Raw genomic sequence first — 20691 nt, 5'->3', positions numbered from 1 at the left:
GGTACAGAGTTCCTTGAAGGTGGATTCCCAGCTAGATAGGGTAGTTAAGAAGGCACATGGTCTGCTGGTGGAGAGCGGGAGGATTGAGCGAGTGGAGTTGTTCTAGTGAACTGGTGCGGACTCGAAAGGCCGACATGGCCTGTTTCTGCTCTGAAAATGGTTATATGGTACTCTTAAGGAGAGCTCTCAGAAAGAACTCCACAAGCAAAATATGTTGTTTCCAGCAGTGACTTAATCTGCTGCTGGTTAATCATCATCCTGCTCCTGCTGTTTCAGGCTCATTGTTGTTCTGCATGGACCATTATACTTACGCCTCTTACTGTGCTATTCGCAGAGTATCCCTGGACTGATGCACATAATCAGCCCATTGTTTAGTGATCCTGCCCCTGTGATCTGGCTTGACATGTACTGTCTGTTGAATGCATGGTAATCGAACTTTGACATTATAACCATGTGGTGAATATTCCAGCCTTCTTTCATCCTGCTTTTATGGTAGGGGTAATTGGGAATGTTAATGACTCAAGCTTTTTCACACTGGCTAACCTGTATATTGGCCATTCAACAAATCAGTTAAAGAAGCTGTTACAGCTGTTCGCACAAGCCCACTATTTACTGGTCTTTCACGCTCACCATCAGGCAGCCCCAGGGAGAGGGGCGCTTATCCACTACCAGTGACGTCTGAGTGGTGCATTGAGTGATGGTGGACCTGCCCGCCCAGAATTCCGTGCGGCAGAAAAACCCCTGCCTGAGTGCTCCGTGCATGCAGCACTCTTTCTCTGCCGCACAGAATTCTGGGCGAGCAGGTCTGCCATCACTCTCTCTCTTTCCCTCTTTCTCTCTGTCTCTCTTTCCCGTCCCTCTGTCTCTCGCAGACATATCTAAATATTCTTGATTGTTGTATCTACCCACTTTGTGTGTGCACATGTATTTCATCCCCACTGCGACTTTCCCACGGTCTTTATAAATTGTGTGCCTATGTGTTTTATTGCTGCTACCACTTTCCCACAGTCATTTATATATGTATAAAGCACAACAATAGGAGCTGAAGGGCTCAAACTGTGCTGTACAAAATGCTCAATTATCGTATAAATAGGCATGATTAATTTTGTTTAAATAAAAGATCATAATACATCGATCAAGATTTAGTAGATGGAATAAAAAGTTTATACCTTTTTAATCTTTTGTTTTCTTCCTGTTCCTGCACTCATGCAAAATGTCATCGCTACTTTGTCCCCGGGTAGTCCACATTCCTTGCATCCTGGGATAATTGACACACAGTTGTCAAATGACCCCTGGGATGATGCTACCTACCTAGATGGTCCCTCCCCATGGTGATTTGATGCCTGCATGCTGATTCGCGAGCGTTCACACTGGCCCTTTAACCAGTATATAACCATATAACCATTTACAGCACGGAAACAGGCCATGTCGGCCCTTCAAGTCCATACCGGTTCACTTGAACAACTCCACTAGCTCCTCCGCAAACTCCTGAGGAAGTAGACATTGGCCATTAATTTCTAGGATAAGGTGCCAGTGATAAATGGGCTTCAATTAGGATCTGGATTATTGTCCTCTGTGGCAATCTACCCAATATCTGAGGCAGAATCTTGGATAACTTTCATCTTACTTTGATGTATTTTAGACAAAAATGGATCTGCTATATACTCTGTATTCACTTTAGAAAAAATGGGAAGTCTGTAAATGTATTGGAATAATATTCTTCCAATCCCTGGAAAATGTGCATTGATAACTAATTCTTGCCCTGTGAAGTTTGAAAAGTGATCACCTTTCCAATCAATATATACTGAGGATTTTCTTCAGGTATTTGTGTGACCTGTGTCTCGAGCTATTTATTGCTCATGCTGCCTTTCGGTAGAAATGTTCAGGCTGTTGCTACATTGCAATGCATTGTTGTGGTAATCCGTGATCTGTCTAATGCATTGGTTTTCAAACTGCCCCCTAAACTCACATTCCACCTGAAGCAATCCCTATGTCATACGTGCTCCGTGATTACTGAGGGATTGCTTCAGTTGGTATGTGAGTGAGAAGGGAAGGTTGAGAACCACTGATCTATACCCAATTGCTACTGAAATATGTTGCTTGAGAAAAATTGTCATTGGCCCATTTCCTTTGGAGTTATGAAACCGTGCACATAACAAGTCAATTAGGGACGATTACAACGGTGATTTTCAAACTTTTTTCTTTCCACTCACATATCACCTTACGGTGGAATGTGAGTTTAGGGGGGCAGTTTGGAAACCACTGATCCAATGCTTGTCAAGTCACATGGTGATGTGACATGACAGTTGATCCTCCATCACTTTTGTAATCTTGCCCAAAAATTCCACATGCTCACATGAAGCATACCAGGGGCCAGTTCTGATCAAGGTGGACCATGAGTTTTCCACCACAACTTTTTAACTGAAAGCTTGAAATCATTTTGATCCTATCTACCAAATCAAAACTATTTTAACAATAGGGTCCAGTGATTCTATCAATGGGATTGTATATACAGTAGAATAACTAGACTCACTGCTCATGTGAAATGTCAATCCCATGGGTTTATATAATAGACATAAAAGAGTCTTTTAATGCAGCAAGCTTGTGGCCTCACATTACACATTGAACAGAACTCAAAACAAAATTTGAGACTCAATGAAATAGAAATTCATCCTTGATTGGCTGTGCTAAACAGTCGATACATTAGCAATATGATGCTCATTGATGCATGTATGACACATGGATGGGCATCCACATTTTTCTGGTGTCCTGGGGTTTAGACTGTTCTCTGACATTTGATATGTCTTGAATGGAGAAAAGTCATATCTTTGATGTAGATCCGCTCAAAACATCTTCAAGCTTAACATTCAAGAGCAATGGCAATACAGTGGCCACGTCACAAACCATTAAAACCTGATGTGATCATGGTGAGAAGCCGGAGGAACTCAGCAGGCAAGGCAGCATCCATGGAGAGGAATGAACATCAATATTTCAGATTGGGAACCTTTTTTTGAGTCCAAGATAGGAAGGAGAATTATCAAAGATAAAGGGGATGGAGAAAGATCTGGGGAGGAACCAAGAGGTAATTTGATACTGGACAAGATAAGGTGGGACAGATGAAGAGATCAATGGAAGTGGAATGGAGGGAATCGCTCCTTGCTTTCCTCTAACTGGCCCATTCATCTCGACAGAGAAACTGATAAGCCCCTGTGACATTTTGGGAAACTTGCACTGAGGAACAAAAGGCTGCTAATCTTAGGCATACAATGATATCTACCTATCAGCTTGAGTGCTCACTGGCCAGCAAGGTTAGCGAGGTTGTAAGCGGACTCTACTTTAGCATCTTCAACCCGAGTTCAAATCCAGCACTCTCTTTAAGGAGTACGTATGTTCTCCCTGTGTCTGCAGGGGTTCTCTCTGGGTGCTCTGGTTTCCTCCCATCTTCTAAAAACATACAAGGTTAATAGGTTGGTTGGTGTATTTGGGGCAGCATATGCTTGTTACCATGCTGTATGTTCTAAATTAAGAAAGAAACCGCTCTTTATGCACGCGTGTGTAAGAAATAGAGATAGAGAGTGTCAATGGGGACATGGAGAGGAAAAGAGACAAAGAGAACAAGGCACTGAGTCTGGGTCAACATTTGATTTCTAGCCACAGATTCAGGTCAGTCTTTGCAATCCATACCCTACATGTATTGATAAAATATGAATCAGCCTCTTGTGTCTTTTGGAAATCTAAATCCATTACATCTGCATGTATATTCCTCCATCAACTCTCCTTTTACATCCTTAAAGAACTTGAGCAAATTTGTCAAACATAATTTACCTCAAATAAAATCATGTCGATTTGATGTAAGCATGTTCAGCTTTTCCAAAGGTTTAACTATTTTTCTCTATCCACCAATCCCATCCTCTCACCCAGAATCCCGGACAAAATTCATCTCTCTTATATATCATATTTTTCCCTTCTTATTCCTCCTCTCTCTTTCTATCTGTCCCATTTTCCTTCTCTCCCCCCTCCACCCCCCATCCTTGGCATTTCCTTCCACTCCCCATTCCTCCTCCCCTCTTTACTCTCCATGGTGAATCTGTCTCTCCTCTCCCATCTCATTCTCTCCCCTTCTGCTCTGCCTTCCCTCTCCCACATCCCTTCACACTATTGCCTTCTCCTTTCTCCTCACGATCTGCCCTCCTGCTCTATCTCCCTCTCTGTTTCCCTTCTATCTCTGATCTCTTTTCCCTTCTCTGTGTCCACTCAACGTTTCCAAGACTCTCCTCTCCTTCTGCCATTCTTTATTCTTCATTTTCCTCTCCCAGTTTTCTTCTTGCTCCTCTCTCTCTACTCTCTCTCCCCCTTCCCCTTTCTTCATTCCTTTCTCCCTCCCTGTGCAGCCAGAGCTTTTGTTCGAATCAGCTTTCCAGTCTTTTACCTGTGTAAGTAAACCTCTCACTGCCTTCACAGTAACTTTAATAGGACACACGGGCCAGATGTTTCAATTCAAAAATGCCCTAAAGGAATGAGCGAGTGCATGCTAGCACTGAATCTTGAACTCTCCCTGTTGCTATGGGAAGAACCATTGCCATCCCAACATGACCCTCACAGTAATGTTCTGTTTTTCTCCCTCCCTGAGGCAGCAGCCCAGACATCTGTCGGCATCTCAGTCGTTTGAACTTCCAGTCTGGTGAGATTAGTAGCTTAAAGCCAGAGTAAGCACAAGGCAGGAAAGCTGCCTAGATCTATACTGCTGGGACGCTTACCCATGATTAAACAATCCAAATGATGTTTCCTGTAGGAAGAATTCATAGTTTTCATAGAAAATTATTGTGTAATTAAGTAGATTTAATATTTGTGACGAGGGTTAACATTTCTGAGCAGCACCATAAATGTCTTCACCTTACAGAAGTCATTTAATTTTTTTTTTTAAATCTCCATCCATGATGCAGTGGCACAAAAATTTGGCAATAATTGGCCTAAATCAGAGGTGTCACTTGGGAACCAAGAAAATACGGGATGTTGAGGCACCGCAAGTCACATTATATGTATGGCATGATAATAGAAACATAGAAGATAGGAGCAGGAGTAGGTCATTCGACCCTTTGAACCTGCTCAGCCATTCAACGAGATCATGGCTGATCTTAAAGTTCAGTACCCCGTCCCCGCCTTCTCTCTGTAACCTTTAATACCCTTATACTGAAGAAATAGATCTAATTCCCTCTTAAATATATTTAATGAACCTGCCTCTACTGCCCTCTGTGGCAATGAATTCCACAGATTCACCACCTTCTGGGTAAAGAAATTCCTCCTCATCTCGGTCCTAAATGGTTTGCCTATTATCCTCAAACCATGTCCCCGGGTTCTGGATTTTCCCATCATTGGAAACATCCCATCTGCATCCATTCTGTCCAGTCCTGCCAGAATTTTATCTGTCTCCATGAGATCCCCTCTCAATCTTCTAAACTCCAGTGAGTACAATCCCAATTTGCGCAATCTTTCCTCATAAGTCATGATTAGAGACAAAAGTGATAACTTGATGACTGCCAAATACTCATGAAATATTACTTGGAACTTGCTTCAGTTGGACTTTTTCTTTTATTTTGAAAATAATATGCAAGTTACAGAAGTAATATTGTGGAAGAGATATTCTTCCTATGTGATTCTTGCACGTTGCCCGGTTACTGTGTGATGATGGAGTATTGTCCTATGAATTTTAGCAAGCCTTGTATATCTTTCCCATTATTCATACATGACCCTCCTTAGCAAGAGTGAACAGGGCATTTGCTGGAGGTATCAAAGCTGAACTGACCAACATCTGCATCAAGAAATTTTTGGAGTGGGTTATGATGACACAAACCAGGAGTAGAATCCACAACTGATTTTCTACTCCCTAATTATGGACATAAGAGTCACACAATCACAAAACTATTCAGCATGATGAATAGTGTCCACGTAGCCACACTGATGAACTTACCTTAAGAGCCATGTCTTGTGCCTCAATCCCTTCACAGGAGAGATTATTAGCTCAATGATGGCCCTTTCCTTTTCAATGTTTGACAATGCCAGTGGTGATATTACAAACTTAGACATCTAAAAGATTCAGTTGTGATTCAGAGATGTCTTGGAATTGCATTTTTTCCACTATTCAAGGGTTTTCTGTTCAAGAAGTGTTTTGTCATAAAGAAATGCATAGAATGGGCTTAATTTTTTTTGATAATTGCATTTTGGATTCTAGAAAGTGTGACTACTATTGGGTAAATTTTCTGCTCCGCGGTCCCCAGTGCATATGCCTGTCTTGCAGGAATATTAATTGTAGACAACAGATCACATGCTACAGATGCATAATTTCCCAAAATGTGTTCCCAGTGCTGGCTAATCCGCACTGGAACACTGAGGTGGAAAATTTGTCCTTGTATTTTGAACTGTCGGTATCTTAACCTGTGAACAAAGTGTAAATTCTTTTGCAAGAATGTAAGTAACACAAGTCCTAGTAATTCACATATCTCTTTCATTTTAGGCCTATGTGTTTTGTTAAGCAGCTCGAGATACCACAATATGGCTACAGACACAATGTTTCTACCACCACACCTCGATCTAACCTGGCAAAAGAGCTGGAGAAATATTCTAAGACTACATTTGAATACAACAACTATGACAACCAAATTTTTGGAAAACGAGCTATTGCTCCCAAAGTTCAGACCAGGGATGCATCTCCCAAAGGGTATGATGGTAAGAAAAGTAATTTATAGCATTGTAGAACAGTGATAAATTATGTTTTGTTTTGAAATTTTGTTTGCAGATGCCAAATTGAAATAGGCTTCAGGTTACAGTTTGTATTGTATTCTCCTTTGCGAGCATTTTCAAAAGTACTTTCACGTATTATTTTTGACCGTGTGTAAATATAACAACATCTTAAAAGAACATTATCTATGGTCATTGGTGATACTATCAACACATAATGGGGGTTGAAGCTGGCCACATTATGCCTGTTTTCTAGACCAAGAACAGGTAAAAAGAGATCTAATTTGGAAGGTCATTCTCCTGGCCCCTATCTTTGCAGCTATCGATAACAAAACTTTGGCCCTGCATATGGATATAAGAAGCCTAACCTCTGTTTATGTACTCAAGCTTAATTGGTTTGTACTGCACAGGCAATGTCTCATCTGTCTGAAGCAACAATGAATTTGTAGCACCATCCTCTGAGAACACCACTAAAAGGTACTGTTTGAGCAGAATAATTAGCTGAATGTACAGCTCCATATTAAAACTGCAGACTATTGGCAGTTAGTTCCACTCCTGCATTCATCTCTGAAACCAATGAGCTCACTTTGACTCCGACAACCTGCAGCCATCCATAATGAGCAAATTAAGATTTGGATCCTGTGGTCATTTCTCAGATGTAAAGCTCACTGCACATGTAATGTCCATTGAAATAAGTTTGATGTCACTTCATAAGCTTCTGCAAGTTAGCATATTGAAGGAAAGCAATACTGTCAAAATGCAAAACAATTAAAAACCAGAAATAATACTTATGCACATGTGATATTAGGGGAAAACTGCTTTCTGTGATTACATGTCATGTTATTACATAAATTCAGGAGGTATCAGCGCAGTGTGACAGTTGCTGGTTTTCTGAGAAGAAAATATCTTTCATTTCTCAAGGACTGTTGTTTCTCAGGGACACCTGATGAATTTGACAAAAAAAAATGCAAGAAAATGAACAATGTAATAGATTTGTTGACAGCTTTAGTTTAGCCCTGAAGGAAAAATACCTATTCACAGTTTTAAAAAATTTGGAGAATATGAATTGTTATCATTGAGACTTGAGTCAAACGCAGTGCAGTATCTTTTCTGCTATATGGTCAAGATCAAATTGCCAGAGGATTCAGGTTGGAGCTTTTATTATTCCTCCTGACAAGAGATCTGTATCAGAATTGTGACTCGGGTAAATATTCACTCTTGGAATAGAAGCAAAAAATATTGGAAAAGAATAAAGAACAGAGCAAATAAACTGGGGTAGTCAGGGTGGAGAGTAGCCCAACAGTAAACTAAAAATAGGCAGCATTGATTACCACTGTCTTCATAAGATTTTTGCTAAATCAAGAGTGATATTTGATTGGATTCCAAAGGAGATTTGCCAAGCAGATGACTGTAATGAGAAGGTTCAACAGTTTGGGTGAAAATTCCTTAGAATTTAGTAGAATCAGAGATGACCTTGTTCAGACATAGAAGAGAGTAAGGGTAGGTTGTTGTCCCTCGTGGAAGATCACAAACAAAGGGGACCTCACTAGAAAATCAGGGGTCATTTATTTAGAACTGAGTTAAATCAAAATTTCTCTCAGATTCGAATAGATCTCTGGAATTCTCTGTCCCCTTGGATGGTGTAGACCAGATTATTAGATATATTTGAATGGATAAATATTTGAAAGATTAAGGAATAGAGAGTTCATGGAGAATTGGCACAAAATAGGAAATGAGACCAGCATAGGTCCGCCGTGATGATGCAAAATAGTTTGACGGGCTTAAGTTGATACTCCTGCTCCTGTGTTCTTGTGTATTAAAACCTAATTGTGAGCTCTATTCCTGCCAACAATGGATAAACAAAAAGCAATGACTGCCCCCCCCCCCCACCAAATCCTGTGCGACCTCAGTCACTTCACATACATGATGGATCTGTGTAGTTCTCTCTGTTGAGTGTTGTTTCATGGGGCAAACTCCAGTGTGTCACTCACATTACACACTGGCTAAAAGTTACTGGAGCACAGAAACACATTTAGAAATAACCTCTATCAGGTTAGTTTTACCTGAATCACATCGAAGCATGATGTGAAGTCAACTGAGTAAATCAGCTCTGCATGTTTCAGTACAAAGAAAGAGAGAACCTCCACAATCAGAAACAACTGGAATACTTAACATAAACATATGTTTTTACAGAGTGTCACATTTAAGCAGCTGGCGTTCTTTTTTGGTATACAGCTGCTATTCCTCCACCATCAAACTCCTCAATGACAAACTCAATCAGAGAATCTCTTGCCTGTGCATTTTATTGATTTCTTTTTTATTCTCTCTGTTTTGCTCAGGCAATTTGTTTACATTTGTTATCTGTTTACAGTTCTTTATTTGTTTACATGTATATGCTGTGTACAGTTTTTTTTGTATTGCACCACCAGTTAGTGATAATTCTGTTGTGCCCACAGGAAAAAGGAATCTCTGGGTTGTATGTGATGCTATTTGCGTACTCGGACAATAAATCTGAAACCTGAAAATTTGAATCTGATATATTGGTCGGCACAATATCGCAGGCCAAAGGGCCTGTACTGTGCTATAATGTTCTATCTTCTATATTAATATCTCCATTTTTATTTATTTTCATCAGCCACATCAGGCTGATCTAGATATCTGAAGGTATGTTGTACACTGATGGTGATTGGGGCTTCAGAGGAAGTTTTGAAGTGTACCCTGCACCAAATGAAGATAGCTGCCATATGTATCTCACCAGAGTGTAGCATTTCAGCTCGACCCCATTTTTGAATGTGTCGTTCGGTAGATGAGGAAAGAGGAGAGAGGGGAACAACACTCAGAACCAGAAACATTGATTAGATTTACTGACATTTGGAATACAGGTATTCCCCAACTTATAACCATAATTGGGACTGAAGGATCAGTCCTATCTTGAATTGAACATGTCGGAATTTTTCCCGCTCGCGTGGAGTACCAAAGTCTTAAGGCAGACTTTTTAATCAAATATTCTTTTCATCGTAGATTTGGCGATAACTTAAAGCTTCCTGAATTTGTCAGTCAACCTTGGCATATCTCCATATTCTGGTCCATGCTTTCCTTATTAGTTGTCCTCCCATGGTCCATAGGCTGAACACCGCCATCTTGATTCCTGTGAACATGCTTGAGTCTTCGGTTGCCGCACACATGGTTGGTTCACATATTGGATTTCGGTTGGTGCATGTGCAAATATGAAGCCCCCTAAGGATATTGAATTTACACCCTTAACTCTCACGCATGCGCTAACTGAACTCCAATATGTGACCCACTGCACATACACCAATCGAAAGCTTGCGCATGCACACAGGAATTAAGATGGCTGCACCCAGCCTAAGGACCCCAGAATGCCGACTAACAAAGTAAGTACGCATATTTTGGCTCTTGCTTGTCTTATATCCCTGATATAGTTTGTTAAATGCAACATAAATCGCATAAATTTTATATTTTTTCTTTATTTAAAAAATATTTTGGTTGTTTGTGTGGATGAATGCAAGTTGCATAGGTCACAGGTCAGGGAGTAACTGTAGTCAAATTCCTCCATATAAGTCTTGGGGAGTCAGGTCACTTTTTATTTGATCTGAAACACTATACAGGTAATTTATATTTTTATTCATTGTATTAACATGTTTTTACAGTTCTGTATTTTAAAAGAAAGTTGCAAAATTTATTGAACATAAAACATGGATGTAAATTTTTGAGTTTGCAAGCATTTTGAACCAAATGGGGGTTGGCAAATGTTAGGAGATTGCTTAAGTTATTATGGACATAGATATCAAGCAAAATTAGATTGATCTGAAGTGGCACAAAATGGCCATCATGCCAAAGCCACTGGAAAAAAAATTTCTGCTTATTAGGTCTATCCAGGAGTGGCAGAGGGACAGGAGGGACAAGTTGCAGGCCCTCAGATGCCAAGCAAGACTGATTTTAATTCACATTATCGCAGTACATCTGCATAGATCTGGCCTAACACCATTTTCTGACACATACCCTCATAATGGATGGTGGTTTGAGAGTCACAAATATGCAATCAATAGCACACTCGACAGTTGTAAAGCCTGGCATTTAATTGAAATCATAGTTAGCTTGTTGTTGCTCCTGCTGTGACCTAGGATTCCAGATACTGCGATTTGTTCGCCTGAGAGCATCTGTCACCTTATACATACAGCATGACATGGATGGCTAACTCAATGAATATCCCTGCACAACCTGCTTATTAAATCTATAACTCCTGATGACTTGGACACCTGTCCAATCTTCAAGTACTACAGTAGTAAACAGCATCATGTCTCTAAAGAGGGATCTTGCTGCAATTTTTCAATGCTGTGAGATGTGTATTAAGAAATGAAGGGATTTTGTTTTTGGTGATGCTACTAAATATAAATACACTATGAGACTGATTTCTGCCAAATTGTGGTAGCAAAAATCTCTAAAATGGAAACTTTCTTCAGGTTGTAGTTTGCAGATTAAAATAAATTAACAAATAGTAAATAAGAAGTTTGTATTACCTATTTCAATTGTTAATACAAGGCGAGATTTCTGGTACTCTGTTTTCTAAATTCCACAGTAATGACTAAATAATTTCCCAGAATGGATTCTATAAAAAAGAAGTTCCAATCTATGAATACTTTATGAACAAACTTTAATTGTTATTTTAATTTAAAAGTTGCTATATTTTGTGCAGATTATGTCTTTTTTAATATACAAACAATAAGACAACCATTAGTGTAACAGAAAATTATTCGGAGAAAGGGTTGAATCAAATCTACAGTTACAGGAAATATCCAGGTGAAAATAAAATGAGAAAAATCAAAACCCCAAGCTGCCAATTGAAGGGGAGCTTTGTAGAACTGTAGGGAAATGTGCATGAGGAAAAATGGTGTTGGGAATGCTATACATTAATAATGCAATAAGTCTTTTGGCTATCTTTGTGTGGGAGTGTGAATTCGAAATCAAACCATAGCAACCGTGGACAAAAAAATATAATGCAGAATCTGATTGAAATAGTTTTCCGCACTCGTAGACAATGCGATTATGTATTTCTGGACCAAATAAAAATTTGGAAATATAGGAATTTCTTTCTGTCTGGATAATGAGCAGTTGGGAATGGGTGATTTTTTGATTAGATCAACTTGTTTAAAGAGCATATAACTGGAGTAGAAAGAATTGCTGGATGCTAATGGATAGACAAAGGATCTTCTGGTCCTTTGGCCTCCCACCAGCTCCTGCGACTACATGTGCCTTATTTTTAATTTCAATATTCTTCTTGACCTCCTTTTGTTAGCCATAGATGGTGCCTCATTCTCATTGAATTACCTCTTTCGAATTGATATAAATTCCTGCTGAGTGTAATGAACTAGCTTTTTGAATATCCGGCACTGTTCATCTGCTGACCTGCCTGACTGTTAGCATTTTTTTTTTTTTGCAGTCTATTGTAGAGAAATCCACATCGATGTGTTGTGTTTGGAAGAGTATCAGGTTTGGTGGGTTCACAGAGAGATGAGTCTGGACACTTGTTACAATTACAGATAACTTTATTGAACACACAGGAAACAAACAGGGAAGAACATCAAATGATACTTAATTACTCTACTACTAAACAATTATATAGACATTCACATTGGTCCGAGGTTGGACTCCAATAACAGTGGCCACCTATCTTCTACACGATCCCGCACATGTACACACTCTACAGACAGGGAGTTTAAAACACGCTACTGGTTCCCTGTACCAATATGGGTGCAGCTCTCTGCAAGCACTGATATATCACAGTACTACAGCTCAGTGTCAGCTTAAGTGTAGTGCATACTTTCCCTGAGACTCTTTCAGCGATGTCATTAGTAGCGACCTGGCATGGAGCGACATCTGGGGCTTGGACCATGAGGCAGAGAGAAAGAAATCTGCTATGCATCAATGGTTTATACAATTCTGAGCTGGGTATCTCAACAATGATGACCCTAAGTAATTTAAATGAGCCAACGGCAAGGTGTGGTCTAATGAGTAGCTGGAGTTCAACCTTGATTGGCAGGTGATGCGACTTCCAAACAAGTTTCAGATGGGGAGGACATGTGACCACCCACACTCCACAATAATCCAGAGACACAGGGAGGCCACATGTTCCTTCACAATCCACATTTAACAACATGTCACTGTAGTTGTCTTTATTGTCCAGTTGAAGAAAATAGTTTTGGTCTTGTTGTAGACAATAGACAATAGGAGCTGGAGTAGGCCCTTTGGCCTGTCGAGCCAGCACCGCCATTTTACAGATCATGGCTGATCACTACCATCAGTACCCCTTTCCAGCCTTATCCCCATAACCCTTAACTCCTTTGCCCACTAGAGTCTTATCTAACTCTCTTTTGAACATAATCAGCGAATCTGCCTCTACCACCCTCTGTGGCAGAGCATTCCACAGATTCACACTATTCCTGAATCTCTACAATATTGTGATCACTACCTCTTATGGGATTTTTAACCACAGCCTTTCTGTTAATTATTTTTAATTAAATTCAAAATCAAATTTCAAATTTACAGTCAGTGTACATACATGATATTATATCCAATACTAAGATACAGGCTGAATTTCTATATCAATAACTGTAAACTATATCAAAGAAAGAAGATCCGTAAACAAACTGTGTAAAAGATTAAGTACTTTTATGAAGTACTTTTTTTTTTATTTATTTTTCACACTATGAACCATATTGACCAAAATACACATAAACATTTCCCTCTTGAATATACACAGTCATTTTCTCCGCTTTTTCCCCCTCCCTTCACTCCCTCCTTCCCACCCCCCACCCCACCCACTAAACATTCAACATATACAATACATTAAACCCATTAAACAATGTCATCGCACAATTAAAATAAACAAGAAAATTGTGTCTTCTACTTTTACACACTGGGTCAGTTCATTTCGTCTTCTTCTCATTCTGTCATTTTAGTGGGTGGAGGTCCGCGGTAGGACTTCTCTGTTGTGTTCCATGTACGGTTCCCAAATTTGTTCGAATACTGTGATGTTATTTATTAAATTATATGTTATTTTTTTCCAATGGAATACATTTATTAATTTCTATGTTCCATTGGTGTATTCTCAGGCTTTCTTCTGATTTCCAGGTTGCCATTATATATTTTTTTGCTACAGTTAAGGCTATCATAATAAATGTTTTTGTGGTTCATCCAAATCGAGACGAAGTTCTTTACTTCTTATATAACTTATAAGATGTCTGAATTTTTTTGTATGTTTTTTTTTGTGATTTTATTTAATACCTGATTTAGATCTTCCCAAAACTTTTCCACTTTCTCACATGCCCAAATTGCATGCACTGTTGTTCCCGCTTCCTTCTTACAGCGAAAACATCTGTCTGATACTGTTGGGTCCCATTTATTTAACTTTTGGGGCATGGTGTATAGCCTGTGTAGCCAATTATATTGTTTCATGCATAACCTCGTGTTTATTGTATTTCTCATAGTTCCGGAGCATAGCTTTTCCCATGTTTCATTCTTTATCTTTATGTTTAGATCTTGTTCCCACTTTTGTTTGGGTTTACATCTTATTTCATCATTCTCTTTCTCTTGCAGTTTGATGTTCATGTTTGATATAAATCTTTTAATTATCATTGTGTCTGTAATTACATATTCAAAACTGCTTCCTTCTGGTATCCTCAGCCTGCTTCCCAATTTGTCCTTCAAGTAGGTTTTCAGTTGGTGGTATGCAAACATTGTACCGTGAGTTATACCATATTTGCACTTCATTTGTTCAAAAGATGATAATTTATTTCCTGAAAAACAATTTTCTATTCTTTTGATTCCTTTTCTCTCCTATTCTCTAAAGGAAAGGTTATCTATTGTGAAAGGGATTAGTTGATTTTGTGTCAATATTAAATTTGGTAGTTGATAATTTGTTTTTTTCCTTTCTATGTGAATCTTCTTCCAAATGTGGAGCAGATGGTGCAGTACTGGTGAATTCCTATGTTACACCAGCTTTTCATCTCACTTATATAATATATGTACAGGTACCTTCTCCACTATTTTATCTAGCTCTAATCTGGTCCAATCTGGTTTTTCCCTTGTTTGATAAAAATCTGATAGGTATCTTAATTGTGCTGCTCTATAATAATTCTTAAAGTTTGGTAGCTGTAAGCCCCCTTGTTTGTACCATTCTGTTAATTTATCTAGTGCTATCCTCGGTTTCCCCCCTTTCCATAAGAATTTCCTTATTATTTTCTTTAGCTCCTTTTTTAATTTTTTAAATTTTTCACACTATGAACCATATTGACCAAAATACACATAAACCTTTCCCTCTTGAATATAAACAGTGTCATTTTCTCCCCTTTTTTCCCCCTCCCTCCTTCCCACCCCCCTCCCCACCCACTAAACGTTCAACATATACAATACATTAAACCCATTAAACAATGTCATCACACAATTAAAATAAACAAGAAAATTGTGTCATCTACTTTTACACACTGGGTCAGTTCATTTCGTCTTCTTTTCATTCTATCATTTTAGGTGGTGGAGGTCCGTGGTAGGACTTCTCTGTTGTGTTCCATGTATGGTTCCCAAATTTGTTCAAATACTGTGATGTTATTTCTTAAATTATATGTTATTTTTTTTCCAATGGAATACATTTATTCATTTCTATGTACCATTGGTGTATTCTCAGACTATCTTCTGATTTCCAGGTTGACATAATACATTTTTATCAGATTTTTATCAAACAAGGGAAAAACCAGACTGGACCAGATTAGAGCTAGATAAAATAGGGGAAAAGGTACCTGAACATATACTATATAAGTGGGATGAAAAGCTGGTGCATCAGAGGAATTCACCAGTACTGCACCATCTGCTCAACATTTGGAAGAATATTCACGTAGAAAGGAAAAAAAACAAATTATCAACTACCTTTCACAATAGAGAACCTTTCCTTTAGAGCAGGTGTTAGAAATAGAAGTACCTTTAAAGAAATTGCTCGAGACAAAAATTGAGAACAAAGAACATTTATTACAGCAACAATGCAAAGTTGGGTGCTTCCCCTTACCCTGGGAATACACACATATACTGGGGCTCACCCAACTTTTATACAGTTGATTTCAGTATAGGAATACCCTCCCCCTTACTTTCTTCTGCCTCCTGCTGGAGAGGTTTGGCATTAGGCAATCCTGCCTGCCTACGTGCAATTTCAGTATACTTGGAGGACCAGGGGGTATCCTGTCGGTGTCCCTTCATGTTATTGTCCTTATTCACACCTTCCTGATTCTCGGGACTACAGTCTCTTGATATGCAGAGTTGGCTCATCCTGTCTAGGGTTGGCTAATTTAATATGTATAAATCTGTGTAAGGTTAGCTAATTAGATATGTAGGACTTGGTACTTCTGTCCAGGGCTAGGAGACCCTTATCTGATCCAGACTACCTCAACTTCCTACATTCTATTGTTCCTTACCACTCCTTATCTTAGTCTTATGGTCTTGTCACAAAGACTAGAAGATTCTTATGTTAATCGTGCTGACTCTGCTTTCCTGCATCCTAATCCCCAAGTTCATCCTGTTTGTACTGGTTACAGCCATTAACTGATGTATGAATTTTAGTTTCCTTCATGTTCATAATTTTAGATCAGTTTTCCCATCTCTCACACAGGGGTGTCAAACTCAAATTCACGGAGGGCCAAAATAAAAAACTTGGACTAAGTCGAGGGCCGAACTAAATATTTATTGAAAATTTTCAACAACATCTGCATGTTTTCTCTTCTTTCAATATTCTAAGTCACCTTGTAATTTCTTCCTTAATGGCTAATAATTTAATTTGTATAGAAGGCCTAGATTATTATCTAGTTGAATACTTAGGTATCGGATTGCTTGTGTTTGCCATTTAAATGGTGATTCTTTCTTAAACTTTGTGAAATCCACATTATTCATTGGCATTGCTTCACTTTTATTTGCGTTGATCTTGTACCCCGATATTTCTCCATATACTTTAAATTTCTTATGTAATTCTTTTATTGATATCTCTGGCTCTGTTAGGTATACTTGATGTCATCTGCAAATAGACTGATTTTATATTCCTTCCACTAAAGGACCTACTGCTTTTTGTATTTGAAAAAAAAACTTGCACTGCATATTTCCTTTAAGCTCCTCAAAACTTTAAAAGCAATAAAAAAACACCAAGAATGCAATTTTAAAAAATGAAAGTTAGATTATAAAAGTATATAGAACAGATAGTAGAATATTTTATAAATATATGAAGTGGAAAAGAGTGGTTGAAGTAACAATAGGTCCCTTAGAAGAAGAGAAGGGGGAATTAATAACGGGTAATGTGATAATGGCTGAAGCCTTGAACAATTTTGTATCAGTCTTCCCAGTGGTAATATTCCAGAGGTGAAGGGAAGTAAGGACATTGATAAACTGACCATTAAATCTAAAGAGAGAGTGCTAGGCCAATGAATGGGCTTGAAGGTAGATAATTCAGCTGGTCCTCATGGAATGCTTGGCAGAATTTACAGTCAATACATTTGCATTAATTTGCCAGTATTCTCTTGACTCCAGGCAGGTCCTGGCTGATTGGAAGATAACAAATGTAACTACACTCCCTATGAAATAATAGCAGCCAATTGAAGTCAGATGCCTCCAGTGATGATGTATGTATCCTCTGATCTACCCTTCCTAGTCCTATTTCCAATCTGGTACTTGCTGCTATTGGGAGCAATGAGAGGACATCTTGCTCCTCATCAGTGAAACTCTGCTGTGGAGGAAGTGAGAATGTGGCCATCAGGGATGAAGAACCCTTTTGGTAGCACATCCACAGCGTTTGAATCTAACCTCTTTTTAAATGTCTTTCAGTTTTGTGAATTTAAATTGGAATTGTTTCTTGTCATGTGCAGCAAGATACAGTAAAAATCATTGTTCTATCCAGGCAAGACATCCTACGCTTAAGTACAGCAGATTCAGAATTTATTGTCATGAACAAGTCATGAAATTCGGATTTGTGGCAGCATCATAGAGCAAATGTTCATATTATAACCATCTTACAACATTACCACATTACCATAAAAAAATTAAAATAACAGTGCATGAAAAGTAAGGCAATGTCTTTGGTTCATTGATTATTCATGAATCTGATGGCAGTGGAAAAGAAGCTGTCCTTGTGCCATTGAGTGCTTGTCTTTAGGCCCCTGTACCTTTTTCCTGATGGTAGCAGAGTGAAGAAGGCATGGCCAAGGTGATCGGGGTCCTTGAGCATAGAGGCTGATTTTTTAAAAGATACTGTCTTGTTGGAGTGAAGTCTGGTGCCTGTGATGTCGCAGGCCGAGTTAACAGCCCTCTGGAGTTTATTCTTTCTGGAGATTTGGTACCTCCATATTAGGCAGTGATGCAACCAGTCTGAATGCTCTCCCTAGTACGCCTGTAGAGGTTTACAAGAGATTTTGGTTACATACACCTCAAAGTATAGCCCCTGGCGAGCCTTCTTTGTGATTGCTTCAACATGGAAGCTCCAGGACAGATGCTCTGAGATGTTAAGAACCAGGAATTTGAAGATTTTGACCCTCTCCACTACTGAGCCTGCGACGAGAACTGGGTCGTGTTCCCCTGACTTCTTCCTGAAGTCCACCATCATCTCCTTGGTTTTGCTGACATTGAGTGCAAGTTTGTTGTTACACCATTCAACGAGCTGATCTCTCTCCCTCCTGTCGCTTCCTCATTTGCTGCTTGTGATTCTGCCGACAATTGTGGTGTTTCAGCATATTTGTAGATGGCATTGAAATTGTGCCTGGCCACACAGTCATGCGTTTATAATGAGGTGAGCAGTGGACTAAGCATATATCCTTGGGGTGCGCCTCTATTGATGATCATTTAGGAGGAGACCTTGCTTCCAATTCGTACTTTCTTCCGAAGAAAAAGTCAAGGATCCGTTTGCAGAGTGGGGCACAGAGGCTTAGAGTTTGTAGCTTCTTGACCAGTACTGAGGGAATAATGGTATTGAAGGCCGAGCTGTAGTTGATGAAGAGCCGTATGTATGAATTGCTGTTTTTTAGGTGATCCAGAGATGAGTGGAGAGCCAGAGATATTGCATCTGCTGTGGAGCGATTGTGATGATAGGGAAATTGCAATGGGTCCAGATCTTTGCTTAGGTACGTGTTAATTCTAGCCATGCCCAGCCTCTCAAAGCATTTAATCACAGAAGAAGTTAGTGCTGCAGCTCCCTCTGCTCTTCATGGGAACTGGTATGATTGATGCCCTTTTGAAGCAGGTGGGAACCTCTGACTGCACCAATGAGAGGTTGAAAATGTCCGTGAGCACTCCGGCTAGTTGGTTGGTGCAGATTTTCAGTACTCTGCCAGGTATGCCACCAGGGCCTGATGCCTTGTGAGGGTTAACCCTTTTGATTGATGTTCTGACGTCATCCTCCTCAGCCTTTTCATGAATTCTAGTAGTCACTGTTTAGTTCTTCTTAAAATGGGCATAGTGTTCAGCTCATCGGTTAATGAAGCATCACAGCCATCTATAGTTTTTGCCCTTACTTTGTCGGCTGTGATGGCCTGCACTCCTTGCCATAGCTGGTATGTATCTATCTCTGTCTCCATCTTCCTCTGGAATTATCACTTTGCTTTGTCGATGGCCTTCCTCAGGTTGTACCTGGGCTCCACGTAAAGATCCCAATCCCATGCTTTAAATGCCCTTGATCTTGCCCTCAGCAGGTTGAAAATTCTCTGATTCATCCATGGCTTCTAGTTGGGGAGCATCCGGTATTGGCCAATTGGGCGCACACTCATCCATGCAGGTCTTGATGAAGTCAGTGACAAATGTTGCATAATCATTCAAGTCTATGGATGAGTTCTTGAATATGTTCCAGTCCATCAATTCAAAGCAGTCCTGAAGACACTCCTCCGCCTCTCTCAACCACACCTTCACCGTCTTCACCACTGGTGCTGTGGTCCTTGGTCCCCACTTGTACATCGGGAGTAGAAGTACAGCCAGGTGATCAGATTTGCTGAAGTGCAGTTGTGGCATGGCTCAGTATGCATTCTTCATGGTGGTGCAGCAGTGGTCAGGTGAGTTGGTTCTTCTGGTCTTGCATGTGATGTGTTGTAATGCAGGGAGTGTAATAATAAAACAAAATGCAAGGTAAGTCAAAAACTGCAGGGCATATTGTTACCAGAACAAAGTGCAGGGTATCAGGAAAAGACTTTGTGGAAGCAGTGGACTGGTGCAGGGCACCAGAAAATGGGGAGGTCATCCCCTGTTTGAGAAGGAAAAGCAGATGGAGAAAACCTATTGGAGAGTGTCCATGGCAGTGGGCTAGCGAGGGGATCTGAGGCTAAGAACACACAGGCGACTACAGGTGGTACAGGTGACTCGAGGTGAGGAATCCACACAGTCTGTCAGCTGCTGACATCTGCCATCAAAGGACTCAAACCAGGCTGTTGACTGCTGGAGACTGGCTGAAGGGGTAACCAGGCGTCAGAATCTGGATGCAAGAGGGTGCTGGAGCCTTCCTGATCATGTCCGAGGTATGCATCTGGAGCTCAGGTGCAGATGGTTTGCACTAAAGGTGATGTGGCTGTGGAGACTGCAGGAGCGCTAGAGGTAAATCCATGGATACTCAGTGACTCTGGGGGACTCACTTTTCCTTCTTTCTCTTTAAAGGGTAATGGGGAATTTCTGCTGAGTGAATATTTGTTTGCCTGAAATAGACTCAATGCAATTTCAAATAATAATACATTTGTTTGATGACATGACAATAAAATAATCTTGAATCTTGAAAAGTACAGTTAAACAGCGTAGTGCAGTTTACCAATAAAAGAAGCATTCATGAGTCTGAAGCAGGAAAGAAGCTGTCCTTGAATCTGGAGATTTATGTTGGCAAGCTCAGGTGTCTTCTGCATGATAGAAGGAGGAAGAAGAGAGTGTGGCTGGGGTTGGATG

At 39.8% G+C, this 20691-nt stretch overlaps 1 protein-coding gene across 1 annotated transcript in view; it reads left to right on the top strand.

The window, feature by feature from the left end:
- The window catches only part of LOC138736530 (myelin transcription factor 1-like protein), a 461086-nt gene that overhangs the window by 310024 nt on the left and 130371 nt on the right, over positions 1-20691 (top strand). Inside the window, exons 11-12 of the mRNA XM_069886189.1 lie at positions 6512-6723; positions 12059-12061. Of these exons, the coding sequence (XP_069742290.1) occupies positions 6512-6723; positions 12059-12061 (215 nt within the window). The remainder of the gene's footprint in view (positions 1-6511; positions 6724-12058; positions 12062-20691) is intronic.

The sequence above is a fragment of the Narcine bancroftii genome, chromosome 6, assembly GCF_036971445.1.
Source record: "Narcine bancroftii isolate sNarBan1 chromosome 6, sNarBan1.hap1, whole genome shotgun sequence".
Classification (NCBI taxonomy): Eukaryota; Metazoa; Chordata; class Chondrichthyes; order Torpediniformes; family Narcinidae; genus Narcine; species Narcine bancroftii.
The sequence above is the reverse complement of the archived record's forward strand: the minus strand, read 5'-3'. Positions and strand labels throughout refer to the sequence as shown.